Raw genomic sequence first — 27163 nt, 5'->3', positions numbered from 1 at the left:
AAGGGATTGTTATTTTTAATTACTGGCAGAGAAGACCGGTTATGACCACGGGAGTGGGGGGAGCAGGGCTCAGCTCTGCCTGCACCCCGGAAACGCCGGGGTCTTCAGCCGACACACGGGGCAGAAGCAGTGACCGGGCGCCCTCCAGGGTGCCGGGGGCTCACCAGGGGTGACGCAGCGGGATGTCCTCCCTCTGCTCCCGCCCCCGGCCCCGCGTGGCTTGCGCACCTCCTCCCAGACTCTGAGCTGTTTTTACCACCCCCCCCCCCCCAATGTTTAGCAGTCGCCCCTGTGGCGGGCAGCCTTCCTGCGCCATCCGCGTGGCCGCGGGCCTGCGGTCAGCATGTGTCACGCCTGCGCCGAGCCCCTGGTAACGCGTTTTCCCTTCCCACAGCGGACAGGGAGTCGTGAAGCTGGACGTCCAGCCCAAGTGCCTGGCCGTCGGCCCGGGAGGATACACGGTGGTGGTGTGCATCGGCCAGGTACGGCCCGCGTCCGCGCCCAGCGTCCGCGCCGGGCCTCGTGCTCACGCCGCGGCCCCTCCCCGGGAGGAAGCAGGCACGCTGCCGGCCAAGGGCCTTCGCTCGTGGTCCCATCCCGGCCGAGCTGGAGCCGTGGCCGCCTCGCCCTCCGGGCTGACTGCGCACGGGAGGGTCACGAGGAAGGACATGTCGCGCTCCTGGCTCCTTTGTAAGTTCTTCCGTAAACGAGGAGCCTGGAGCTCAGAGCGACCTGGTGACTTCTCCACGGCCGCGTGGTGGTGGCGGGGCCCTAGGCCAGAGCGGGGTGTGCCGTCCCAGCTCCACAGCCTGGTTCTCATTCAAGACAGTGAGCCCTCCGTGTCCTTCTCTTTGGGAATTTCTGGAACGAAGGGCCCTTGATGGAGGCCCCCTGCCTGACCCGCTTTGTACCGGACTCTGCTCCGTCTGTCAGCAGACCTGGGCGTCCCGGTGTGTGGATCAGAGAAGGCAGGTGTGGCTGAGCCCCTGTTGGCACGAGTGACAAACCCTGCTAAAGACAGCTGCCGTTCAGGACCACGGCCCCTCCTCCCTTCTGTGAACTTAATTGCTTGAGGGAGAATGGATTCTGTGTCCTAGATAACGCGAACCTCCTGCCAGGCAATTGCTGTAGACAGCCTGGGCGGTCAGTGGGGCACAGAGAAACAAACGGGGAGAGACCGGAAGGCGGGGTCCGTGGGGCGGGCTCCCTGCCGTCCCGTGTCGGGCACCTGGCCTTTGCAGGTGAGAGAGGGGGGCTGTGGCCCAGGCGAGAGTTCTCGCCCTGCTCAGCTGTGGGGCTCTGGGCACCTGGCGGGCCCTCTCTGTACCCTGTGTCTTCTGTAACGGGGAGGAGACGCCACCATCCCCAGGGGTGCAGCACCCTTAGGGGCTGTGGCTCCTCCTCTGGGGACACTGGCCTCTGGCTTCGCTGGCTTTTATCAGCTGCCCACCCTGAACTCCGAATTGCATCTTCGCACTGGCTTTTACTCCCTGGGAGGCTGAGTCTCAGGTCATTTGTGAGCTGTCCCCACAGGCCGTGGTGGCTCAGCCACAGCGGGCCCTGGTTTTCTGTCTCCAGAGCCCTTTGGTAGGGCCTGGACACCCAGGCACTCGGCCCCGCCTGGGGACTCTCCTGCCCCCAGAGTAGGAATCCAGGTGGGTGCTGGCTGAGGTGGAGCACGGGAGAGGTGCACAGGGCACTTCCAGGCCCCGCCGTGAGCCCTCTGTGCAGTACCCCCCACCCCCTTCCAGGCTCTGGTCTTGCTACGGGAGAGCCGGCAGCCTGTGGGGCCCCGGCCCCAGCCCTGCGGCCCGCCCGCTGGCACCAGCCCCCAGGGCCGCGCGCTCTGTGAGGTGGGGTGCCGGTGCTGGCTGTTCACAGACGCAGGTCAGAGCCGGGCGGGCTGTTTCCTTGGTTCTCGGGACCAAAACTCGGTGCGCGTGTGCCGTGCCCAGGGCGGCTCCGAGCCTGGCACTGCCGGGTGCTCTTGTCGCCGTGGACCCCGTGAGCGCGCCGTTCTGCCGGGCGCGGCCACCGTGCTCGTGAGCCTGGAGGAGCTGCGTGCGGTTCCCGCCTCACACAGCTTCCCAGGAAGCCGGGGCTGGCGGCGGTGGCGGCTCAGCGGAGCGACGCCGTGACAGCAGCCAGCACCGTCCCCGCTGGCCGGCGAGGAGGGAAGCACGACCCGGGGCCACGGGGCTGAGTCTGCGGCCCCGGCCTGCCCTCGGCGAGGTCAGGGACGGAGCCCAGCCCGGGCCCCGGCGTCACCTGGCCGCCCGCCTGCGTTTCAGATCGTCCTGCTGAAGGACCAGAAGAAGTGCTTCAGCATCGACAGCCCCGGCTACGAGCCCGAGGCGGTGGCCGTGCACCCCAGCGGCGACATGGTGGCTGTCGGGGGCACGGTAAGGCCCTTCTTCTCCACGCCCTCTCTCCCGGGTGCCCGGGGAATTTGGGGTGACGGGAGCTGTGTGCGTGCAGGACCGCCTCGGGGAGGTGGGGCCGGGTTTCTGGGATCCAGCCTCCAGCGCCTCCTGTCACCCGTCGGACAGCCTCCGTGGGTGACCCTCGCAACCCCCAAGGGGCCCCAGACAGTGAGGTGGGCCGTGCCGGGGAAGGGACCTGCTGGACGCCCCAGGGGACGCGGGTGGTCAGTGGACGCACGGCCGCGCCGCGGGGCTGGTCCCGGGCGCGCCTCCCAGGGGGACCTCGGGCCGCCTCAGGGACCCCACCTCCCACTCCCTTGCAGTCCATCCCGCCCGCCCTCAGCACCCTCGCTGATTCATTCCCGCGAGCGCCAGACTTCCCGGGGCCGGGCTCCGGGGTTAAAATCCTGGTCCCTGCCGCGGACGGGGGTGCAGGGTGCAGCGCCCTGGCAGGCGCATCCCTGACCCGAGCACCCCTGGGGTGAGGTGACAGCTGGTGGCCGAGTGGCCCGACTTTCCCTGAGGAGAGGCCCTGGGCCACCGTGAGGGCGGGGCGTTTGCCACACGGAGGTTTCCCAGGGGAGCCGGGTGTCTGAAGGAGGCTGCTGGGTCCTGGGCGCGGGGGCCCGGGCAGAGCACAAGGGCAGGTACCCCCGGCGCCAGAAGGGTGTTTCTCAAAGCTCGGCCTCCGAGCCGCCTGCACTGGAACCTTCTGGAGTGTTGTGAATTACTCAGACTGCTGTGCCCCACAGCACGGTCAGAGTCGGGGGGCCTAGGACCCCACATGTGTCCGGCTCCCCGAGTGGCTCGTGTGTGTCTGTCTCTCGCGGGGGAGCGGCTCACGGCCCCTGTCCTCTGCAGGACGGGAACATCCGCCTCTACTCCCTCCTGGGCACCACGCTGAAGGATGAGGGCAAGCTCCTGGAGGCCAAGGGCCCCGTGACCGACCTGGCGTACTCCCGCGACGGCGCCTTCCTGGCCGCGTGCGACGCCGGCAAGGCGGTCACGGTCTTCAGCGTCGCCGACGGCTACTCGGTGAGCGGGCAGTCTGTCCCCATCCCCGTCCCGGGCAGTGCAGGCGGTGGGAGGCGGCTGGGGCTCCTGTCCTGTCGTCCCCGACTGGGCAGGGGCACCAGACCACGCGGCTTCGTTCTTCTTGGAGCACACATGACGTGGGACCAGGCCCCGCTGCCCGGGGGCTTGAGGGCTTGGGGCGAGTGGTCAGCCGCCGGAAGGCCGGACCTGGGCGCGGGGGGGCTGGCGGGGAAGACGGGCTCGTCGTCCCAGCTGGGCGGCTTGCGCCCGTGGCGCCTGGCCTCCGAGACCCTCTGTCCCCTCTGTCAGACTGCTTAGGCTGCGTCTTTCTGGTCTCGTTGCCGTTTGAGGTCTAGGGGGCGGGGGGCGGAGCCCATTGCCAGGGCACCCGGAGCTCCTCCCGCTCCAGGCAGAGCAGAGTGTAGGGGCAGCGAGGGCACGTCCCGAGGGAGGGCGGGGGGTCCGGTCCTGTCCTCAGACCCGTGCTCCAGGCGGCACCAGCCTCACTTCTCAGAGGAGAGACTGCGCCTCGGAGGGCTTCGGTCCTTCGCAGGTGTGGCCAGAGCAGGCAGCGCTGGACAGGGGAGGGGCTCCTGTCCCCGGGCCCTCCACCGCCAGCCGGCCCTCACCCTGAACTCGGGACCGTTTCAAAACGTGCGGCAGAGTTGGCGTAACTTACTAGCTAGACTCTCAGCTGACGCTTTACTATAGCACGTCATCCGCCCGTTCAGTGATGTAGCTTTTGATGTGTTTAAATTTTCCATTAAGTGTCTCAGCTCATGAATTCTTAACTAGGGCGTAACCGTTTCTTAGGTTTATCTTTTGCTGTAAAGTTTACATATGACAAAGGTAGACATGAAGGAAAGTACACGTAGAGGGCGTTCTGTAACCCACACGCCTGTCAGGACGAAGCGCCCCCACCCCAGGGTGCCCCTCCGCCTGGCACCACACGGTCCCGGGCTGAGCGATTCCATTTGCGTGTAGCGAGCCTCATTTAGGACGTTCTGAGTAACACACAGAAGCAGAATCAACAAAGCACATAGAAAATCACAGTTAAGGTGACTGTTTCTAGGGACTAAGACAGCCGTTCCCATGGTGTGGGAGGCCCCGAGGTGGGCAGTGTTTCAGGGCTGGGGCGCGCCCTGGGCAGTGGCTGCGTGCAAAGCTGATGGCTCAGCCTGGCCACCCCGGCCACCCCGACCCCGGGCGGAGGGGCGCCGTCTGGGGACCATGTGCTTTGTGTTCCTCTCCTCCGGCACCTCCGTCTGTCCCTTCGCGGGGGAACTCCGTGAAGGGCGCGGGCGTCCTGCGGGGACTCGGGGGGGGGGGGGCCGTGGCTGCTGCCCGGTGCGGGGCTGCCCCTCCGAGTAGCGGGCACCTCGTGTTCTCACGGCGAGGCTGCGGCGGCCTGGCCCTCGTCACCGTGGGGCGAGGGGGCGGCGGGGACGATGCCCGGCCCTGGCTGGGCCTGACCGCCTCTCTGTCCACCCGCGGCAGGAGCACAACGTCTTCTACGGACACCACGCGAAGATCGTCTGCCTGGCCTGGTCCCCGGACAACGAGCACTTTGCCTCGGGCGGCATGGACATGATGGTGTACGTCTGGACCCTGAGTGACCCCGAGACCAGGGTCAAGATCCAAGGTGACTCTCGCACCCGCCTTAGCCGCCCACGCAGCTCCAGCGAGGCTGCCCCCGGGCACTGGCCCCCGGCATCCAGCGTCCGGGCTCTGCTTCTGGGGAGGCCACCGCAGGCTCGTCCACCAGACCCCGGGCTCTGCTGGCCACAGAGCCTGAGCGCGGTGGCCCCCACACACAGGACAGCGCCGCGTCAGGGGCCGCTCTCGCCGCGCCTCCCTGCTCGGGCTGCTGTAACAGAAGCCGACGGCGGCAGGGGGGCGGGGGGCGGGGGCTGAAAAGCCGCAGGGAGTGACTGCTCACCGTCCGGAGGCTGGGACCGAGACCAGCGGAGGGCCCTCCGGGGCCCCACGGGGCACGGGGCTGGGACACCGGCGTCTCCTCAGACGCTTCTCATGCTGTCTCCCCGAGCTGGCTTAGGGTTTTAACTCAGGAACTTTGGGGGGGCGGGCGGGCACAAACCACGGCCCCTCCCCTTCCCGCACGCCACCCCCTTCCGCCCTGCGCGGCCTGTGGCGGCAGTGTGCAGTAGAGGCCCACGTCGACTTGACGTTTCTCTAGCAGCCACATTTGAATAGGTAAAGTTATTTTTGATAGTAAGTTTCATTTAACCCAACTTGTGATCTCCACGTGTGGCCGCAGCTCGCGTCACAGGCTCGGAGCCCGGGGGCCGTGCCTGTTGAGGGCGGCGCCCGGCTGTCTGCTGACATCGACACCGCCTGCTCCGCGGCCTCATCCTCCGGTCCCTCTGAGAGCGAGGACGGGGACTCGCCGCCAGGGACCCTGTCGTGGTCGCGGCACGGGTCGCCCGGTCTTCCCAGCTCCGGGTGTCCGTAGGAGCAGAGGCCGGCCTCTCAAGGCGTGTCTCTCTTCCTTAGATGCGCACCGGCTGCACCACGTCAGCAGCCTGGCCTGGCTGGACGAGCACACGCTGGTCACCACCTCCCACGACGCCTCCGTCAAAGAGTGGACAATCACCTACTGAGGGCCGCGGGGCCGGACCGCGTCAGGGACGAGCGCTCGGCTGCAGCATGGCCCGCCGTCCCCCAGCCGCTCCTGCGACGCCCCCGCCCCCGTCAGGAGGGGCCCCCAGCTCCTGATGCCCCCCCTCTCCGCAGGGTGTTCGCGTCTGTTCACATCCTCCGAAAGCTTTAGACAGTGACAGTTTGCACATGAGAGCAGAGCGGGCGCTTAGACAGTGCGTGGAGCACGACTCACTCCCACCGCCCAGCACAGCCGAGCGCGGAACATTCCAGAGGCAGCGCCTCGAAAGCACACAGACCCACCCCGTGGCTCCTGCCGCCCGTCAGGGAGGGGGCCGCGCTGGGCCCGGGGCGCTCGTGGCCGGGCGGCACGTCACCCCCAGAAACCCCCAGAGCCGCCCCCGGAGCAGGCAGGCGCACGCGTGACCTGGTGTTACACTGTCGGTTTCGGTGCTCGAGTCTGAGAACGGAGTTGCGAGGTTATTTTTTTTTTAACGTGTCTTAACTGTTGCTTGTCATCGTTTACGCGCTCGTGGGTGGAGGGCGCTGGCTCCCGGTCTTAGAGCCCCTGACGGCCAGACCGAGGCGTCTGGTCACCGTCTCACTGTCATGCTTTGGTGTTTTCCCGTCTTTCTTTCTCCCATATGCCCCAAGAGCAAAGGTTAATTTAAAGGTAAAGATGAGGTCACTGTAATCATCATTTTCACCTGCATTTTCTTTTTCAGTGAAGAAATTAAAAGTAAGTATAAAGCACGTGATCTGGAGTTTTCTTGCGTGTGTCGGACTTACTGATCAGTGTTGGCTGAGAGCAATCCCCACTGCCCCCTGCACCTGTGGAAACACTGAGCGCTTTACAAGGCTAGACAGATAATTAAATATCTTTTCTCTGCATTGTGGATCGCTGGCTCTGTGTGGTGGGGGGGGCCACGTGGGCCCTCGGGGCTCTGGGCGTCTCACTGCCTGCAGCCTCAGAGGGAGACAGTGTAGGATCCAGGGGTCCTCAGACCCACTTCGGTGGGAGGGAGGCCCCGGGGAAGGGGCTGGGACCTCTGGGCGCATTCCCGTCCCCACCACCAAACCACCGAGACCTGGGCCACCTCGCCTGCCTCCCTGGGCCCTTTGCCATTGTCCCTGAGGTTTCCTGAGCTGACTTAGACAAGGAGTGGGGTGCAGTGTGCAGTTTCCACACCTGTGAAGTGGGGGTGACGATGGTACGCATCTCACACGGCCGTGTCGGGATCCCACGGCGCACCCCGGGGACCCCTAAGTCGGCCTGGCCCGCAGTGAACACAGCGTGGAGGGCGGGCAGGAAGCGGGGCGCCTGTGCGGGCCGGCGCTCGGAGCAGGGCGCACGACGAAGACCAGCTGAGGATGACAGGCAGCGGCCCACGCCCGCAGGCACCCCGAGGCTCCGGGGCGGGGACGTGGGGCGGGCCGTCCCTCAAGGCCGTCCGGGCCACTCAGGGCTGAACAGACGGGACGGGACGTTGCTCTCGAGTGTCCGGGCGGGGTTTACGGCCCCCGGCGTTCTTGCTCGGACTCCCGTGGAGAGGAGCAACGGTGACCCCACGTTCCGCGTGAACATCCTTTTCCCACGAAGCCCTCGGCCTCTGCGCGCCCGCGTTCTCCTGGCGGAGCCCCCGGCGCCCCGCCTCCCGCCCTCCGGCTCTTCCAGCCCCGCCCCGGCCCACAGTTGGGACGAGACGATCCCTCGTCGGGCGGCCGTCCTGTCCGCCGCAGCAGCATGGGCAGCGTCCGCACTGTCTGCACACGAGGTGCCGGTGGCACCCGCTGCCCCAGCCGTGACAACCCAAAACGTCCCCAGACATCGCCAGTGCAGACAAGAGGGTCTCTTACTTCGAAAGCTACGGGGTTTTGTTTGTTTTCTAGGTAGAAGAGCATTGCCACTCGGTGACCCTAACAGTTTAATTCTTTTTTTAATTTATTTTTTTAATCGAAGAAATTATTTAAATATTTTTCCCCCTCTACCTCTCCCCTTCTCCCTCCCCACTCTTAAGTCTCTTTAAAAGACATGATAACCTACAGCCACGCCACCCTGAACGGGCCAGATCCCGTCTGATCTCGGAAGCTAAGCAGGGTCAGGCCTGGTTAGTCCCTGGATGGGAGACCACCTAGGAAGACCAGGCGCTGTAGGCGTAAAAAATAAAAAAAATAAGGGATTGTAAGCTGACAAGGTCCTTGCAATCTGTGAGGTCAACCAAGGGTTGCCTCGCCTAGAAATAAAAATAATACGAAAATTAAAAAAAGACATGCTTGTGTGGCTTCCTCGGGTCGTTCGATCAGACGGCCCACTCAGCCGTTTACCCACATAACTCGTGGGTTCTGTTCCGCACCAGACGCCACAGCTTGGAGACCACGGTTTGTCTCGTCTCGCTGCCTTCATCGTACCGGGGGACGGTTTAAACGAGCGGTTCCAGCGCAGTCGTGTTATGGCCAGGGACACCGAGCTATGGGAGCCCAGCGAGGGACATGACGTCCAGCCTGGGTGGGTGGGGGGTGGGCATTAGCCCACCTTTCGGGGTTCCTGAGACCACGTCCTCCCACTCCATCCTGCCCCCGTGCCAAAGGGCTCCACCCCTTTCCGGAAGCCTGCTGCCGTCGGGTGTCCGAGACCCCGGGTCGCGGTGCTCCGCTCGGAACGGCAGAGAGCAGCTCGCAGTCCCAGCTGGGCCTGCTGGGAGCTGCCGAACCGGGGTGGTGCCTGGCTCCTGGCGGAGCAGCCCACGAAGCCACACGTGCCCGGCACACCGGGCAGGACCTTCCCAGCCTCCGCCAGCACAAGGCCCCGGCCCCGCCCGACCACGGAGAGGCCTCCGTGTCGAAATGGCCAGAGCCGACCGGCGAGGACGGTGTCCTGGCAGCCGGCCTTCGTCTACCCTGCCGGCCCCAGCGGGACGAGCCCGTGTCGGAGCGTGAGGAACCCGCTTTGCAGTTAGCGTAACACGCGTGGAAGGGACAGTAAACCCCACGGGGACAGCCGAAGGGCCCATGCACATCCGTGTCGCCAATGAATTCGGACATCGTTCTAGTCAGAAGTTGGGATGGCGGGGGGCCTTGGCTGGTGGGGCTCAGGGAGGGGGCACCTGGCTTCACCTTCTCAGCGCCATCGAAGCCTCCCTGTTCGCAGCAGCTTCTCTCGGGCAAAAGAAGTGAACTGTAGGGCTTTGTTCCAAAGAGATGCTAATGGACAAAGTCGATTTAAGTTCTCATCCTCTCTTCCCCCAATCACCTCGCTGGTATCTCGGTGGGGACAAGCCGGTGCCCACTCGTAGCCCAAGGAAGGACAAACTAAAGGGAGTATGTTCGCCCACATGATGGGGCTTCTGGCTGAGTCGCACTTCTCGAAGCGTGGTCCAGGGCCGTCTTCACCGGGATCTCGTCCTGCAGCTACAACGCCCAAGGCGCGCACATGTCCGCCGGAGCTGAGCGCACGTTCGCCCCGCGGCCCAGCAGCCCCGCTCTGGACCGCAAGCAGGACAGCGAGGCCCGCACACCCAGTGCAGGGACCTTCGGTAAGAGCCTTTGCGCAGCACTGTTCAGGGGAGCCTCGAACTGGGGCCGACCCTAACGCCCCCAACAGGAGAAAGGAGGGACACACTGCGGTCTCTCCACCCTCGGCGGTAAGGTGAACCAGCTGCCCACGCAGACGGCAACGTGGGGCTCGGCTCGTCACCCCAGCGTGGTGCCGAGGAGACCCAGACACAAAGGCGCGTTCCCTTGCTACGAAGTTTACGTGCAAGCTAAACCGACGAATAATGGCCACCTCGAGGGGGGGCCGGGGGTGTCGATTGGGGGGGGCATTTGGGGTGTTGGAACTGTTCTATATCTTGCTCTGAATGGTTGTTATACGGGTATACACATGTGTGAAAAATGCACACGCACAGGTGCATGCATAGGCGCCAGGTGGTGTGTCATCGATGTCCACGGATGCGCCGAGCTCTGTCTTAAGGTTTCTAGGCCTAACGGCTTCGTCCCCGACCTGCCCGATCAGAGCCTTGCATGCGGGGCCTGGGAGTCTGCGCCTCGCTCCCGCGAGGGTGTCGATGCGCATGGCGGGCTGCCCGCCAGCGTCGCGGGCTCTGTGGACGGTGACACGGGGGACGTTCGTCGTCACCGCAGTTCACCCCGGACCCCATTTCCCACTCGGGCTGAAGCGTGAGAAGGTCTCCGTCAGGCGGTCACTGGCGAGTCAGGTCGGTGCGAGGCCTCGCGCCCGTACGAGCGGGCAGGACCCTGTGCACGCGGCCTTCACCGGCTCCACCCCAGGCAGCAGCCACAGACACACGACGGTTTTCCGCTTGCCTTTGAAAACCGAAAACTAAAACCAACTGTTTTCATTTTTCTAAGCCTTATTATGTTTTTAATTCCTTTTTTTTTTATTATGATGACATCGGTTAATGAAATCCAGTAAGTTTCAAGTGTACAATTCCACACAGTAAATCATAAATAGGTATTTTAAAACGACAATTGGTCTGTACGTGGTTTTCAATTCTACCCCTTTCTCCCCGAGTGCCCGGTAATCCCCACATTCAGCATTATCAACGAGAGGAGGCGCAGGTGACCGTCATCAGGTGTCCAGAGTACACGGGATCTCACTAGAGCCTTAAAACAGATCTGAACTGAGGCTCCAAAGGCTGCAGCATCTTCCCAAAGGTCGGAAGCAAACAGGTTGCAGAGCCGGGATTCGACCTGGACTGTCCAACCCCACTGACAAGCTGCTGGTGGCTTTGGGGGCGGAAGAGCCTCCTACGGGATTGCAGTCTTATTTTTGTTTAACTAAACAGCATAAGAATTTATCATGGTCCTTAAAAGCCATAGTAAATGAACATCCTCGTAAATATCGGCATTTATCCAAAAAGTGGATTAGTTTGCTTCATCATTCCCCTAATATTTACTCTGTTTCCACGTTTAGCCATTGCAAACATCTCGGTGAACTTTTTAGCAGCCACCGTTGCATTCAGGATTATCACTTGGGGTCGATTATTACAAACGGAATAACCAGAACAAAGACGATGCCCATTTTTAAGACACGGGGACAAACCGAGCCCAGCTGCTCTCCACAGGCAACCGATTACTTCGCGTTCTCCTCAGCCTCGTTCTGCCCTCGCCGGCGTTCAGCCCCACGGCCCGCGAGCTGCTGCGGCGCCCCAGTTCACTTCGCGCTAGCGAGGCGGGTCATTCTTAACACGTTACTTTCACTTTCGCTTGTATAAATGTCTCGGTCCTTGGCGTGTGTGAGCCCTCGATGTAGATCTCAAGAAACCGATCCTGCTTCGTGTTTGTTGTGACTATGTCTCGTGGAGTATTTGTCTAATTTCGTTTGGGTTGCCTTCTGATAAAACGAGTTCAATCTCTATGTAGTCAAAGCTATCGATAAAGTCCTTCGATAAATTACCTATGATAGGTTTCACAATTTAAAAACAAAAATGTTTAACTGGGAAGCAATTTTTTTTTTTTTTAATAATTAGGAAATGAATGTGCACATATACAGCCAAGTGACAAGAATCTCCCTGCCTTAGGCGGCGGAATCTGAAATGAAATCTGGGGATGACCCAAGTGGCCAGGGGGCCTGGCTCTTCACTCCTGAGGTAGCGGAAGCTGCCGTGAACTCAGAAGGCACTCTGCGTCACACCTGAAATTTTTGACTTGTTTAGAAATTACGTCAATGCCTAATTTAGATTTGAAAAAAAAAGGAGGGGGGAATTGTTTTAACCTATAGCTAATTCGCAAGGAATCGACATTTCGACAGTATCTGCCATGTGCACAGAACTTCTCTCCAAAAGTCCCACTAATGCAGGGAGGAGGCAAGAGAATTTAAACGTTCATCAAGCCGCAATCAGAGATAACAATGTGCTGATCAGTCCTGCAGCCAGGCCAGGAGGGCACCTTCAGAGCAAAGGAAGATTTCTGCTGGGTTATATACGGCCCACTCCCCACACCGTGGAGGGGACCCAGGAACCCAGAGTCATTCCCCAGGGCTAAAACCACGGGGGGCCTGTGGGCTAACGGCGGGAGCGGCCAGCAGGCCTCTCACTCTCCATACTCTACACGCTCCTCCCCGGCCTCCTCACTCTGTGTCCATGTCAGAGGAGATGGGTTAACAGAGCGTTTTAAACTGTAACTCACAGGAACTGAAGAATGGTCTAGAAACTGAATTCCCTGGATCCTCGGCCCCCTCTACCCACTGTCTTTCCAAGCCTCTCTCGGTCCCTCTCCCTCTCTGCCTGAGAGGAGCCCACACTCTGTCTGGGGACAGCGACTCCTTTTCTAAGAAACTTTCCTTCTGACTCTAACATTGGCGTGTGTGTTGACTTCTCACTCCCCGCCAAAGGACCCTCTGCTTCCCCCGGTACAGGGCCCCGTCTCCCCATCACCTGGGGACATGTGCCCTGTCCTGCGCTTTCTTTAATTCCTCAGATAAGTCTTCCCGTCGTATTTATTCACGCACCTCACCGTTCTTGCCAAATTCATTTCCAGGTATTTCACGTTTTTGTGCCTACCGCGAATGAGCTCTTTATGTTCAAACATGATTTCCAAAGACTGTGGCTACTCGCCGGGACTGTGACTGATTTCCGGATGTGCACCCAGTCTGTACTAAACTCCCATATTAATGCCCCCCAAAAATTTTATTTCTATTTCTTTAAGTTTCCTTAGCACACGATGGTGATAGCTGGGGACTATGGCATTTTTGCTTCCTTCTTCCCAGTGGCCATGACACTGACTTAGGTCCTCTGAAAGCCGGGTGCTTACAAAGCCCTAACCTGTAGTGTCAGCTAAATCCCAGACGGCCTCGGTGTTCTCATTGTAAAGCGTGGACAAGAGTAGTGCACCCTGGAGGTCAAGGCGCCCGTCGGCGGACAGCTCCAGAGTGTATCCGTCGATCCGGAACGCTCCCCTCCGCTCCAGACGTGCACATCCAGCTGTGCACCTGGCATGACCACCCGCCGACTCACAGACTCCGGGGTTTTTCCTCCAAGCTCTCCCCGCTCCGTGGTCCCGTGAGTGGCGGCACGTAGCTCACCAGCGTCCTCGGTTGGCTAGGAGCCTCGACGGCCTCCTGAGTTCCTTCTGCTTCCTTTGCAATGTCGTCAATGCCTCAGCGACACTACTGATTTGAGATTCGAAGTGTCTGTCTCTCGACGCCCTCCCTTCTCTGGCCGGCTTCCCCCGGGCTCTCGGCGCCTCTCCTGCAGGACCGTGGCATGGAGAGGGGGGGCTGCATTTCCCTTGATTCCCATCCAGCCCCTCGTTTGCATCCTTCCTAGCGCTTGCCGCGCCTCGCGGTCATTCTGTCTGCCAACGTGATGTTCCCTGGCTTCCCCAAGCAGGGAGCATCTGTATGTCTGTCTGTCCTGACCACCCGCAGCCCCCAGCGGCCAGCATGCTAAACTCTCATATTAATGTCGGGGTCACAGGAAGTTCTCAGTGAAAGCGTGGCGACTCAGTGTCGAGGGCGCCGTTGAAGGCTGGCCGAGCCCACACGGGGGCAGGTCTGGCACAGCCCTGACACACGGACAGTGCAGCCCACGCCTGGCGGCGAAGCACTTGACCTCATGTTTCCAAAACATCGTTGGACGAAGTTAAACACAAGGCTCAAAGGCACCGGCTTGACATCACTGGCGGCTCATTTCCGTCCTGGAAATCGGAGCAGTGCCGAGTGCGGAGCCCAGGGCCTCAGCCAGCAGATTATGGCCTGATTCTTCTGTGCAAATCGTCGGCTCCAAAGCCTCAGGGAGGATGCCCGGGGGTGGGGGGTGCCCCTCAGCTCGTCTGGTTAATGTCTGACAACTTTGGTTAAAGCCGGCTCCTGTCCTAGGCCACCTTTCCTCCTGTTTCTGCTCCAAGGGATCTGAACTCCGCCGTTGCCTTGGCAACACTGGGAGTCTCGGTTCTCCCTGCTGATGAAGAAAAGAATTCCGAAGAAATCCAGCTCAGCGAGACTTATGAGAGGCAGGATTTATTAAAGGCATGTTTCGAGATAGAAGCGGGTCACGCCTAACCTGGCTATAACCGCGTGGAAATGAAAGTATGTCCAGGCGAGGAGCGAGCGGGTTGCAGCAAAGAGAGCCGTAACCCTGTGGAAGGGGGTGGTCTGCATGACGTTAGGGCCGCCGTGGGTTATTACACAGTCTTTCCTAGATGATTGGCACACGAGGTCATTTTGATTGACATTCGGCTGTTACACAACTCCCTGCCTAGTGACCACGCAGCTACCCAGGACACAGTCCGTTATAATTAGATTCATGAACGTCAGGACATAGACATGATATTATAGTGATGGTATAACGAGGCTGAGGTTGCGGGCAGGTTAGGACAGTACTTGCTGCACAAACATCTGTGGCCAGACTAAACCAGCTATAAGTTTCTGCTCCTCCAGCCCTTTGTCTCTTAGGATGTAGGAGTGAATTTCTAACTACCAAAGGGGTGTTCTTTGGGGGGGGGTGTCTCTGGGCTGGGCCTTCATTTGTTTATTCCCTTGTCACTCGTGTCTGTCTAACTGCCTAGCATTTCCCCCTCCCCCACCCTCCAAGTACTGGTGACCCAAATCATTCAGATTTGGGGGCAATGACCGCTCTAGCTACTTCAGGATGAGAAGGGATGAAGGTGGAGGTTTGGGGCAAAGGCTGTCGATGCCTGTCCAGGGGATCACAGTATGGTACGGGATCCGTTAACTGGGTTGAGTGATGGTTTCCTCGAAGGACCATCTGGAGGCGAATTGCCCGGTCTCGAGAAGAAACAAATTAAACCAGGCGATTTAGAGAGTGGTCGTCCTGGGATGAGGAGACTCAAGAGGTTCGGGGAACAACAGGCGTCTGGAGCATGGATTGTAACCACGGTTGTCGACTTCCGGTAAGAGTGCCTATGCCAAGGCGTTCTGTCTGGTCTGCAGATTTAAGTGTATTTTGGATAGATGGGGAAACTCGTCCTGATCAGTTGACATAGAAACAGCATTTTTCTTCGCGGTAAGAGCTTGTTCCTCCTTGTCCTGCCGTCAGAAGATCTAAGGCTCTTTGACTCCGAAGTACTGTATAGCCTGCTAAAGAATCCAGTTGTTCCTGGATTTGGGTCGGCGAAGGCCGTCTCTTCGAGGGCCTTGGCGGTTCCCTCTGACAGCTCTCTTTGAAGGCCGAGCACCGTGCTGCCGTAATTGCCTCTGCAATACAAAACCTATCCTGGTTTTCCTTTTTTGAAGAGGAACCTCAGGTCTTCTGTCTTTTTTCAGCTGTTAAAGGTAGAGTCCGCCGTAGGGGCCTCTTGAGCGTCAAGATAAGGTTTGACTGGAGAGCGGTGGATGCAACCGGAAATTCCGGGGACCTTCCCTGGGGAAGATGCAAGGGTGGGGTAAAATCCCTTCCGAACTGGCTGTCGCTGAGAGGCTGGGAAGTTATCCTCACACACCTGGATTAATAAACCGATTGAGTGGCCTGTCATAAGAGCCTAGGGTCGCAGAGCCGGCGCGGTAGGAGAACAGAGAAGATTGTCTGTTGGCTGTAACGTGGATCCCCCTGCAAGGCGTACATCTTGTAAATCATGAGCTAAGGCTTTGCTAACGAGGGGAGGACTGTCCCGGAATCCCTGAGGAAGTGCTGTCCAAGTCAGTTCCCAGAGGACTCCCTTAGGGGAGCCCCATTTAAAAGCAAAAACAAATTGAGACTGTGAGCTACGAGGAAAGGAAAAGAACGTTATCTCCTTGGGAATTCGGGTGTAATGAGAAAAGCCTAAGTAAAAGAATGCCTGTCCTACAGGCAACATAGAGGTAGAGTAAAAGATGGAGAAGTCGGCTTACCAGGGACTCCCCAGACGGGGTAGGTTCGTGAGGAGAAGGGTCCGGGGAAGAAAGTAAGGACAGAGTGGATGGCCCCTCTCTCCGGAAGGAAAGGGATCGTCCCACCTGCCAGTCCATTTGCACCCTCAGCTCCAGTCCAGTGATGGAAATTTCTTGTGATGGGGCCGACTGGAGGCGGGGGGGGGGGCCTCTTCTGCCCTTGCAACCAGTTGGAAGCCTGCGAGTGGGGTCCTTTGATCCTCGGGGCAGAGGGCAGCCCAATGCCCCAACTGCCGACATTTGCAGCAAGTGGATTTGGGATGCTTGTCCCCAGTGGGACACATTTTGCCCCGGTGGCCAGGCTGGCAGTAGGTGGTGCACTTCGATGAATTCTTTACAGTTGGGAATGGGGCAGCCATAGATGTGGGCTGAAATTGACCTTGAGGGCCGCTAACATTTGGGCTTGCCTAGCCTCTTTTCTTCCTTCTTCTCCTGAGCCTCTAGCACCTGGTCCAATGTCTGTCCCAGAGTAAGCATGGTGTCCTTCTAGGTTAGGTTATAAACAAGCACACTATGTTAGAAGGTATCAATATACCCATTGGGGTTGTCAGAACAGCTCCCTAAGTTTGCTTGGATCTGTTTGAGTTCTATAAGTGATAAAGGTTCACAGACAAGTCGGGGTACAAATTCTCCTGTGCCCACAGAGACGCTGCTTCGGACCGCGCTCAGCGCGCCGGCCTGCAGACCGGGCTGGCGGGCGGCCAGGCGCAGAGAGTCCTCCTTCCTCGCTTCGGAAAACACACAGTGCAGCATCTCGCTGCTCTTCGGCTGGTCAGGAAATGTGAAGCTAATTAGAGCGGATCGGTCGACAATGCGGCCTGCTTTCAAACTGTGAACAGCTTTCACAGAATTAGGCTTGGCGGGGAACCAAAGGTCACGGGCCAGCCCATTAGCCACACGAACGACCGAATAACGACACATCTGATCGTTACGATGCCCAGTAAAGCTCGGCGTCTCTGACGGCAGTGAAACTGTATTCCCTGTTTCTGATCTTAGAAGAAATTAGAGGAAGCTGATAATGGGGTGAGCGCGGTAAAACCAGGCTGCGTGCAGAGGGGGGCCCACGTCCGATGCCTGACCCCCGACGCCAGGCCTTCGGAAAGCCTCCTCTTCGCAGACGTCTGCCCGGACAGAGCCCCGTCACCCCTCAATCTACCCCCACCAGAAGGAGGGCACTTGCTTCTCTGCCCCTGAGATGGGGCAGAGTTGACTGGCTAGAGTTGAATGCTCTGCAAGTAACTTCCTAACTCCAGAAGAGTCGACGTTTGGGAGCCTCTCAGCCTCAGTTTCCCAATCTGTAAAACAGGCTGTGATGATGATGGCCTTCTGCCTTGGAGTCATGAGGTCACAGGTGCAGTGGCCTGGGAGGGTCTGGTACATAGGACACACTCAAGGAGAGGGATTCTGTCTCTTTCTAGACATGGACCTGAAGATTGGTGTGTGTAGAGGGGCGGGGTCCCATCTGGTCCAAGGTTTCTCAAAGCATGGAACCCAGGGCGCTTGTTGGTTGTTTGTGGACGAGCACGCTTGGTTTAGTTTTCATGCGTATATTTTAATGTCTATTTGATCTCATGCACACCGTCGCTAAGGCAGTGGTCCTTACCTGTGCAAACTGGCAGAAATGTTATTTGTTCCTGCTATAATTTAATTCAATGGGTGTCACTCCGGTTTTCCACAGCAACCTGCGAAACAGGCTCGGGGAGTCACATCTCCCGCCCGGAAGGCCCAGAAGACACGTTCCCATGTCACCAGCTCTCGCTTTGCTTGAAGGGCTCCTCCCTGGGCACGGGGCTGCGTTCCCACAAAGCTCGCCCCAAGTGCGAGAACTTCCCCCGGGGGGCCGGGGGCCCAGACACCCGGCTCAGCGCGAAGCAGCCCTCAGTGGCTGCCAGCCACCTCCACGCGAAGTGTCTGTCACAGTTAAGTCCCTCTTCCGCTCTGCGGCTCTTAGTCATGACTTATTATTTCTTACACTGGTCCTCGCTTCATGCTTATGAGTGTAGTGTTATTACACGTTGACTTGAAATTAGAGAGGGCGGGGAACGCAGAACCCCTGGTGGGCGGCACCCCCCCCCCCAATCACTGAAGTTTCCCACGACCAGAAAATCGTTCAATTTTCCAACTTTTTCAGGGATGAAATTCTGAGGGCGTCTCCAGGGCTGCATTTGAGTTCACTGACTTTTCTCACCAGAAAGGACTCATTTTTGCTCATCATTTTCCCACCCAAGTGGTCAGGCCCACACCAAGACTGGCCCAGGCAAACGTGTCTGGACCCGTGGGCTTCCTGGTCGACCTTCCTGGTTAGCGGCCTGAGTGTGGAGAGTCCTAAACGCAGCAACGAGAAGGAGCTGAACGAACCGGGTAGGGTCCTGGTGACGAACAATTCAACCCCGCCCCGGTGGATTTGGGCAGAAAAGGAGTTTGCTGGGCGGAGAGTGAACGCTCACGATCAAAGCTACGGACCTGGGTTCCTAAAATACGCAGAGAACGTGGGAAGCAGGCGGCGGGGGGCCCTCCTGGTTAGGGGGCCCCTGAGCCACCAGTGCCAGACGCTTGGGGCCGTCACCACCAGACTCTGACCGGCTGTCACCTCTGGGCAGAGAATGCTTCCTCGGCGGCCCCTGCCTGTGTGTGTCAGACCCAGGGTCCTGCCAATGGGCCCACTGCGCTGACATCGTGAACCTTCGCGACTGCTTAAGTCACAGAGCTGGGGGGCAGCGCCGTCTGAATTCGAACCCAGGTTGGGGGTGACAAAGCCTCGCTCTGGCTTTGTGCGAAGGAGCAAGGAGGCGGGCCCGCGTCCGGGCCAAGGGCCCTCGAGGCTCCTGGGCTTCAGCGTTCACGGCGAAATGAAGATCAAGTAATGGCTGCGTCGGGGGGCGTTGTGAAGGCTAAACGCGAGGGCCGATCTCGGGGCCCCTCTCGGCGACGATGGACGCCGAGGCCGCAGCGCCCAGCCCGCGTCCGCCGGGGTCACCGTCACCCCGCCCCCGACCGTTACCCTCGTCCGCGCCTCCTCCCCGGAGCCTCGGTCGTGACTGCTCCTCAGACTGCAGCGAAGCGGCTTCTGCACAGCCGTCGCTGTTCACGCGCTTGTCTCTGGAGCAGAGGAAACACGCGAGAAGCCGCGGGGGAGCTCGCAGGGCCGCAACGCCAGACCCCGGGTCGTAATCTTGGGCGAGCCGTGCGATCACACTCATCCGATCGGCGGACATGGCCGAGCGCGTGCGGGAGCCAGGCCCTGTGCGTGGCATTGGGCGTCAGAGGCCAGCGTCTGCTGCCTGCCCAGGGCCGGTGTTCTGGCGGGGGGTGGGAGAGTGGGGTGGGAGAGGTGGGGGGGGATGGGGCAGGCTCCACGCACGTCCCTGTGGAAGTCACGGCTCTGGGAAGTGCTATGGATGCCTAGCAAAGGTACGAGAGGCCGTTGTCATGTCCCTTAGTTTTCAGATCTGTAGAGCTCAGATAAGCAAACCCACCTGAGGGAGCCGCTATGAGGATCGAGGGAGATAATGCTGACAGAATGTCTCATGCCACTCGACAGGGCTTTTCGAGAGCCTGGGACAGAAGCCCAAGTCGAAACAGCTTAGGCCCCAACGGGAACAAACTGACTCACATAACTGAAACATAACGTGGTGGAATCCGGTAGTTCATACGATACCACGAGAGAACCTGTCTCTAGGCTCTGCCTTGCTTCGTGTTGGCTTCACGCACAGGCCGTCGTTCCCCGGGTCGGCCAGATGGCCTCGGCTGCTCAGGCTGGCATTGGTCCGGTAGCGTGCCCAGCACGAACTTCTTCCAGTGGTTCCGGTACATTTCCCAGGCTGGGATCCCATCTGCCTAAGCGAGGGTGCGAGCCCTCAGGGCTGTTCAGGCAGCGGCGACTTTCCCCCATCGGGACATTTCTGGTTGTCATGACCGAGGGTTGCTACTGGTACCCAGTAGAGGCCAAGGATGCTGCTAAACATCCTATAACGCACAGGACACCCTCCTACTACAAAGATGTTCATAATGCCAAGGCTGAAATGCTGGCAAATACGTACTTTAAAATCACTGTGTCACGTGCCCATTCCTGGAGCCACCGTTGGGTGGGGACATGACCACCAGCGGCCCCCACACCACGCGAGGGCAGGGATGTTTCTTGGAGTGGAGGGCCTCCCCCCAGAAGAGGAAGGATGGATGATAAACAGGCACGCCGGGCAAATATCATTTTCCTCCTCCTCTTTCTCCGACTCATTCTTTTGAAACATGCCTTTATTTCATGGCAGCAGGAAAGAACGTTGGCTCCCCAGTGCCTGCTGGAGGAGCCTGCATCGCATGCATGCGGCGAGCCGTGATGAGTGTCACGGGCTGAGTCCCCAGTATTCAGAGGGCTGGGAAGATGGTAAGGGTCGGCCAACGAGGTCGGAGCAGACGCGCCAGTGAGCGAGGTCCGGGAGGCCATCAGCTGTGTCTGGCGCTGTCAGGAGGCAAAGACGAGGCCCGAGCTCTCTCTGGTCAGTGGACTTAGCACCATGGAGGTCGCCGGTCACCTGGACAGCAGCCGTTCCAAGGGCACGTGGGGGCGTTGGTCATTGGAGTGGGTGTAAGAGAGGGAGAACCGGAGACAGGGAGTGTAGATGGTGGTTTCTGAGGGGTTTACGATGCAGGGGAGCAGAGACAGGAAGGTGGGGTGTGGGGAAAGTCGAGGGCCAGGAGCAAGACTCGAAGCTTGCTGGAGCGATACCCTTGAGCAGCGGCGGGGGGCGGGGACCGGTAGGTAGGTCTCTTGGAATTGCTTCTGCTTTCTCCGTGGGATAGAAAGGAAGGTCAGCTGAGAAAGGGCACAAGGGGATTTGGAGAGAGAGGGTGCGTGGAATGTCCCCTAGGAAAGCAAGCAGGAGGCGAAACGAACCAGAAACTACAGAGTGGTAACACCAGAGGGCGCTAAAGACCACTCGAGGCCCTTGGGCATGAGTTCGCATGAGATGAGTCAACACCGTTGCGGGTTTGTCTCCGGCCCGGTGGGTGGGGCTTCGGCGCGCGTGCGCGAGGCCCCACGAGCTCGCGCCAGGGCTGGCGTGTTGCGAGGTGCATGTAACGAACGGGGGAGTGAGTCAGCGGGCCAAGGTGTGGGGAGTCTTTTGAATGTTTAAAATCACGGACCTCGGCGTTGGAGCTGGGAACGTGGGAGTGGACGGAGGCCAGGAGGGGGACCCGCAGAAGGAGCCGGGGGCCGTCTCAGCTTATAGGCTCGGTCGGGCTCAAGAGTCGTTGCAAGGGCAGGTGGCGGGAGCCGGGGTCCCCGAGGTTTCCCGTCTCGCCAGGGCTGAACGCAAAGGCCTTTCTAACGCCAGACTGAAGCGTCGCCTGCATTGCCCACCGCTGACCCTCGCCCTGCGGGTCACGCCGAAGCGCGGCGCGGTGGGGGGCAGCGCGCCCACATCCCCGAGCCGCCTCCCACCCAGGCTAAGCGACCCCGGTCCCTTTGACCATTTCTCAGGGGACGCGGGCTCCACTCTCCTCGTCACCCCATCACCCTTCCTACATTCGGCCCCTTCTGCCAACAGCGGACGACCTCTGGGTGGCGCAGGGACGGTTCTGCGCCGCCCACGGAGACGGGAGCAATGACCCCGCCGTCCGGGGCCCAGCGCCGAGGGGGTGCGGGCCTTCCGCTCTCCTGGTGTCTGTTGCCGTGTTCATCCCTGGGGGAGAAAATGGAAACACCGTGATGAAAATCCCCGTCTCGGCACCCCAGCGAGTCAGCTTGCTGAATTATTCGCAAATAATCGGGACACCGCCCGGCTGGGGTCATTTGGGGGAACGAATGTATCGACAGGACGCCCTTGTTCCAAGGGCGCGGAGCCCCATTCGCACGTGTTTCGAGTCAGACTTGTGCGGGCCGAAGCCCGCGGCGGGTCCTCGGCGCCTCCCCCTCCCCCGCCCCCGCCCGGCCCACCGGTAGATCCCCTCGGTTGTGTCCCCAGAACACGCCCGGATCTGAGCGCCCCTCGCGCCGAGCGCTGCCGGCGGCCGGTCCAAATCACGATCACGCTCGCCTGATGCCGCGCAGCGGCCTCCCCACCGGAGTCCACGGCCAGCGTGCAAGGCCGCGTGGTCTGTTAACGTGTAAGTCGGCCACGCTGTCCCTCTCCGCGGGCGCTTGCAGTGGCCGTCCCTGTCACTCAGGGTAGAGACCCAGGTGTCGCGCTGGCATGGCCCCCCTGCCGCCCCTCCACCCTCACCGTGTGCGGCTCGCTCTCCGGCCCTCCGCTGCCTCCGGCCGCGCCGGCCTCGCCGACGCTCCTGCCCGCGTCCAGCTCTGCGCACCTCTCTGCCCGGGCGGCTGCTCCCCGAGACCCACGTGGCTCATGCGCTCTCCGTCTTCCAGTCTGTGCTCAGGGGTCTTCTCGGGAGGCCCTCCCAGGCCACCTGTGTCAAACCGTACCTCCTTCCCTGTTTTACCTTTCTCAACAGCGTTTATCACCATCCGACGTGACGCGCATGTTTTATCTTTACTTGTTTATTGAGAAGAGCATAAGAGTAGACGCTTGGTCGTGCTCGAGGCTCTATGCCGGAACCCAGACTGGTGTCCAGCACCCAGCTTATACGCAGACGTGTGCATGAGTGAATGCCGTGCCAGATGAATGAATGAACGATTGTCGAAAGAGTAAATGGCTGTGCGCCGATCTGGCAGCCAGCATTGTGGGCGGCTTGGTATCGTGGTCGCTGGAATGCTCATTTTCCATTTAATGGCACGTGACCTTGACCAAGGTCTTAACTTCTACATCTGTTTCTCATGTGAAAAACGGGGTCACAAGATCCCCTCACTCACAGGGTATGCGGCGAGTAGAAAGCACTCGGAACAGTGCCTGGCACGTCGTAAGCCCTCGGCAAATGTTAACTGTCCCCACGGGGTTTATTTTATTTTATTTTTTTAAAACTTCTCGAGGCTCCACATTAAGTTCCAGGTGCCATCCTACGCACTTTGTGTAAATCGTCTGAGTCTCACAGGACAGTTACAAGATCGACGTGATTTATATCCATTTTATGGGGCGGGCGACCGAGGCTCAGAGGGCTTAAGGCAGGTGCCCAGGGTCATTTGGTCTGTCCCAGCAGGAGTGTAAGTGGAGGTAGAGTCCGGAGGACATCATTGGTCCTGGCCGCAGACCTGGACACTCAAGGGAGGCTCGGGACAGGCGGGAGCTGAGCCCCGTGGAGGGAGTGTGGGCTGGCAGGGCGTAGCTCCTAGTGCCGGTCCCTTCATTTACGCGACGCCCGTGCGGAGGACGCCCGCGCGCAGCAGGGGCCGATTCAGCGGCCGACACCGCAGTGCCGAGACACGGCCCGCTCGCGCGGAGCTCGCGTTGTCGTCAGGGAAGACGGGCGAGGAGCGTGAAAGCGGATGCGTGCGGAGGACAATTCCCTGGCGTTGGGGCCGCGAGGGAAATAAAACGGAGAGGTAGGACGGAGGGGGGTGGATTCTGCCGCCGGCAGAAGCAGCAGCCACGCACGGCGGGGCTCCAGAGCCGGCGTTTACGCTGGGGCTTGAGCGAGGGGAGACTCGCGCAGTGACTAGAGAGAGGTCTCCGAGGACAAGGGCCGTGAGTCGGGACCCACGGCGTGGCATTCCCAGGGGACGGCGGGCAGGATCCCGAGCATGTAGGCAGGAGTATCGGGTGACGTGGCGAAGGCCATCTCAGCCCGGGGACTGTGGGGCTCGGCGAGGGAGGCCGCCAGAAGGTTTTAAAGAAGAGGAAGTAGGTCAGCGTTTGCTTCTTTGATTCCTGCCACGTGGCCCGCGCGCCGTGCGGCAGGGCAAGGCTGCACAGGTGTGGCGGTGGGAGGGGAGGCTGCCCTGGGCCACCGCCGCGCCCCGGGACCGGGGGCGGGAGGCGCGGTGTGGTCTCGGATACGTTCGGAGGCCGTGTAGACAGGCCCCAGTAGTGGATTGTGATAAAAACAAGAGCCAAATCTTATCCCCACATTTTGGGCTTAGCCGCCAGGCAAGAAGCAGCGTTATGTGCTCAGCCGGAGAAGGCTGAGGAAAGAGGGATCGCGGCGAGGAAGACAGACGACCCTGGAGAGAGAGGAGGCGAGGCTGGAAAGGAGAAACCGGGAGAGGGCAGGAGGCCAGGCGTCTGGCAACGACTGTGCTTCAGGAGTGCGTGGCCAGCCGTCTCCCACGCTGCTGAAAGTCTGTGCCGGGCGCCGGCACAGGGCCGGCAGCTGTGTTTGTCCGGGTGGGTGTTGACGATGACTGTCGCAGGAGCAGTTTTCTGGGAGTGGTCGGAAGGACCGGATCAGAGGGAAGGAGAGAAGGTGAGCAGACAATGCTTATTAAGGAGCTTCACTCAGAGGACGCCGAGACAAGGGACGGCGGCCGCGGGGGGGCGAGGCGGCGTTTAGCTGCGCTCGGGGGGGCGGGGGGCGCTGTTGGACCGGGAAGAAGCTCAGCCTCCCCTGGGGGTAGCCAGGAACCACTAGCATTGCCAGCTTTTTGTGTATCTTCTCCAAGGTTCGTGTTTATCTACACACACACGCACACACCCGTTTGGCACACATATCGTCCCGTATTCCATACAGAACTCTGTGCCTTGCTCTTTGCCCTTGACAAGGTACCTTGGAGATCTTTTTATGTCAGAGCACAGGATGTTACCTCTGTTCTAATGTTTGCCTGATGCGCCGCTTGACAGATGTATCATAACTTATTTACATAGTTCTCTAGGAATGGGCGCGTGGGTCGTTTCGGTCACCTGCTATTACAAACGGTGTTGCAATGAGCATCTTTGAACCATCATGCCTGAGCTGCAGAACTCATTAGCTTTGGGATTCTCGAAGAAGATACAGGAAAGGGAAACAATTAATGGAAAGTTTGAGATAAGTCAAAATTACTGGAAAGAGCTCTCGCCTGGAGGCATCTAATGCCTAAAAGTAATAACGAAGTCCCCTTTTGAATCCCTAGGTGCTCATAACTTATAAAACAATTTAATATCTGTTAACACATCGAGTCTTTGGGGGGGGGAAATCCCGCAAGAGGCTAGGATGTTTCCCCAGCTCCTTGACTCAGAGTTGTATGACCTCGAAAAAGTTCTAATTTGTCTGTGTCCTGGTTAACTTCTCTATGAAATAGGGGTAATACGATCACCTACCTCGTAGGTTCGTTTGGAGCGGTAGACGAGCTACTCACGTAAGGAGCTTATAATGAAGTCCGTCATTTAGCGAGAGTTCAGTGCACAAAGGTTAGATCTTTTTGCAGGCGAGGAAGGAAAAACAGAGCAATAAAGTACAAGGTCTCCTAAGTCATAAGAGGCAGAACTCTGGGGGTGCAGGAACCGGGGCCCCAAGTCATGCTTCTCCACCATGAGGTCTTAGGGCCAAAACCGTGGGGCCTGTGGCACAGAGCAATTAATGGCCGTGACAGTGGACGCAAGCGGTGACCCCAGAGGGAGGAAGAACCTTGCTCAGGATCACGCCACCGAAGGTGGCGGCAGGGGCAGCGAGGGGCCCGTGGGGACCCCGCCCCTGACCCTTAGGTCAGTACGCTGTCTGCTGCGCCCGAGTCTCACTCTGCCGACCCTTCGGAAGGGCCTGGCCCCTGCTCCTGGGGCTCGCGGGCTAGTTAGACCCCATGGTCGGGCTTCCTCATTCAAATCCTTCTGTTCTTTCCGGAAGTATGCTTTCCTGGTCAACGGCGGGTTCGCCGGTTCGCCGTTTCCGCCACCCTGCTGATGGCCTGTCCTCCCCAGGCAGGACAATGCTCATCGTGGGCCCGCTTCGTCATGGGCGTGGACGGAGGTGAGGCTCCCCGTGGCCGCGGAGGGGCAGTAATGCAGTCCTGGGGTGGGGGAGGGTTTTACGTGTGAGGATGCCGAGGCTCAGGGACGGGTGACCGTAAAGTGGTTAGGGCGAGGGCCATGCATTCAGACAGCCTGGGGTCGGCCACGTACCTAAGTTAATGTCATTACCTTGCTTGTTACGTTAGGTTTCGCTGCACGCGAAGAAAAAGAAAATACAGCCCAAAACATAATGGCTTATGGCAATAACCGTTTTTACTGCTCTTGCAATTCTGGGAATGGCTGGGCCGGTCTTCTGCTCTGGGCCGGCTCTGCTGGCCTCTCCGGCATGTCCGTGGGCAGCTGCAGGACGGCCAGTGGCTGGGTGACTTCGGATGTCTCACTCGTACGTTTGGTTGTTGGCAGGGGGGTCGGTTTCAGGGGGCCCCTCGGGACCAGCTCATCCCAGCTCTACGTGATCTCTCATCTTCACTTGGGGGCCTGCTTCTTGACACGGAGTTCTCGGCATTCCAGTAAGCAGAAAGAGGGGGAGTCCCGCTGGTGAGCTCTTATCAAGGGTGTGCTTGCAACACCTTTGGTCACCCACGTCCCATTGACCAAAGCAAGTCCCACGGCCCGGTGTAGAGTCAGGGCCAGAGGACCTGACTCCCCAAGGCTGCGGACACATGGAAGACACACGCCATCGTCCTGGCCTCTCTCTCTCTCTCTCTCGTCCCACAAAAGGGCTTAATCACAGGGCCTCACTGGTCGGGCGCGTGGGTAACAGCTGCCTGGCTCCCCGTGTGGGTGGCGCGCTGAGCACACCCCAGGCGTTGGGTGCCCAGGACCAAGGACAGCAGGGCTGTCGTTGGTGAGTTTGTCGTTGCTATTTGTGTTGTCTGTGACTGGGGTGCGGGTCCAGGATCTGGACCGGCACGGTCTGGTTTAAGTCCTTGCCCGCTTAGAAGAAAGGGCGGGGAGCTGCGGCACATGACCTTGGAGGCGGAGGCCAGTGACGGTCTTTCTGGCCGCTCTGGGCTTCATCCGTTTAGCCTCGTTCTGTCATTTTGACTTGTAGCTGCTCTGGGAATGGAGGCCCTTACGACACACAGCTAGCTGCTCTCTGAGTCCGTTTACTGAAAAATAAGCTAGATCCGAGGAGAGATGTCATCTTTACAAAACCACTTCTTTAAGGCAAATGTCTTTGAGGTCCTTTTTCCTGTGAGCTTTGTAAAAAGAGGTAGGAAAAAAAAGGAAAGAACAGGGAGTAGAAAAAAAAAAAAAACATGCTTCTCATTTCTAGAACGTGGCCGGTCGGCGGCACCGGGCCCAGAGCTCCCACCACAGCCCTCGAGGCGGAGACGGGAACCCGAGGGTGTCAGCGGCGGGGCGGCCGGTCAAAGGAAAAGTGCTGATCCCGAGCTGGATCTGCCGCCCGCTCGAAATGAACCATCGGCAGCCGAATGGCAAGCCGGCAGGATGTTCAG

At 59.7% G+C, this 27163-nt stretch overlaps 1 protein-coding gene and 1 pseudogene across 2 annotated transcripts in view; both read left to right on the top strand.

Annotated features, from left to right (window-relative positions):
• WDR1 (WD repeat domain 1) overlaps positions 1–6968 on the top strand; it is a 31265-nt gene extending 24297 nt beyond the window's left edge. Inside the window, exons 11-15 of one of the 2 annotated variants that reach the window (XM_016128468.2) lie at positions 395–482; positions 2292–2402; positions 3285–3458; positions 4956–5100; positions 5973–6968. In XM_016128468.2, coding sequence (XP_015983954.2) covers positions 395–482; positions 2292–2402; positions 3285–3458; positions 4956–5100; positions 5973–6079 — 625 coding nt within the window. In that variant the 3' untranslated portion in view covers positions 6080–6968. The remainder of the gene's footprint in view (positions 1–394; positions 483–2291; positions 2403–3284; positions 3459–4955; positions 5101–5972) is intronic. The other variant, XM_036227512.1, reaches the window with a different exon arrangement.
• A 1147-nt stretch (positions 6969–8115) lies between these two features.
• LOC118608939 lies at positions 8116–8234 on the top strand (annotated as a pseudogene).
• The last annotated feature ends 18929 nt before the right edge of the window (positions 8235–27163 follow it).

The sequence above is a fragment of the Rousettus aegyptiacus genome, unplaced genomic scaffold, assembly GCF_014176215.1.
Source record: "Rousettus aegyptiacus isolate mRouAeg1 unplaced genomic scaffold, mRouAeg1.p scaffold_m13_p_10, whole genome shotgun sequence".
Lineage (NCBI taxonomy): Eukaryota > Metazoa > Chordata > Mammalia > Chiroptera > Pteropodidae > Rousettus > Rousettus aegyptiacus.
This window is presented reverse-complemented; position numbering and strand designations above follow the sequence as displayed.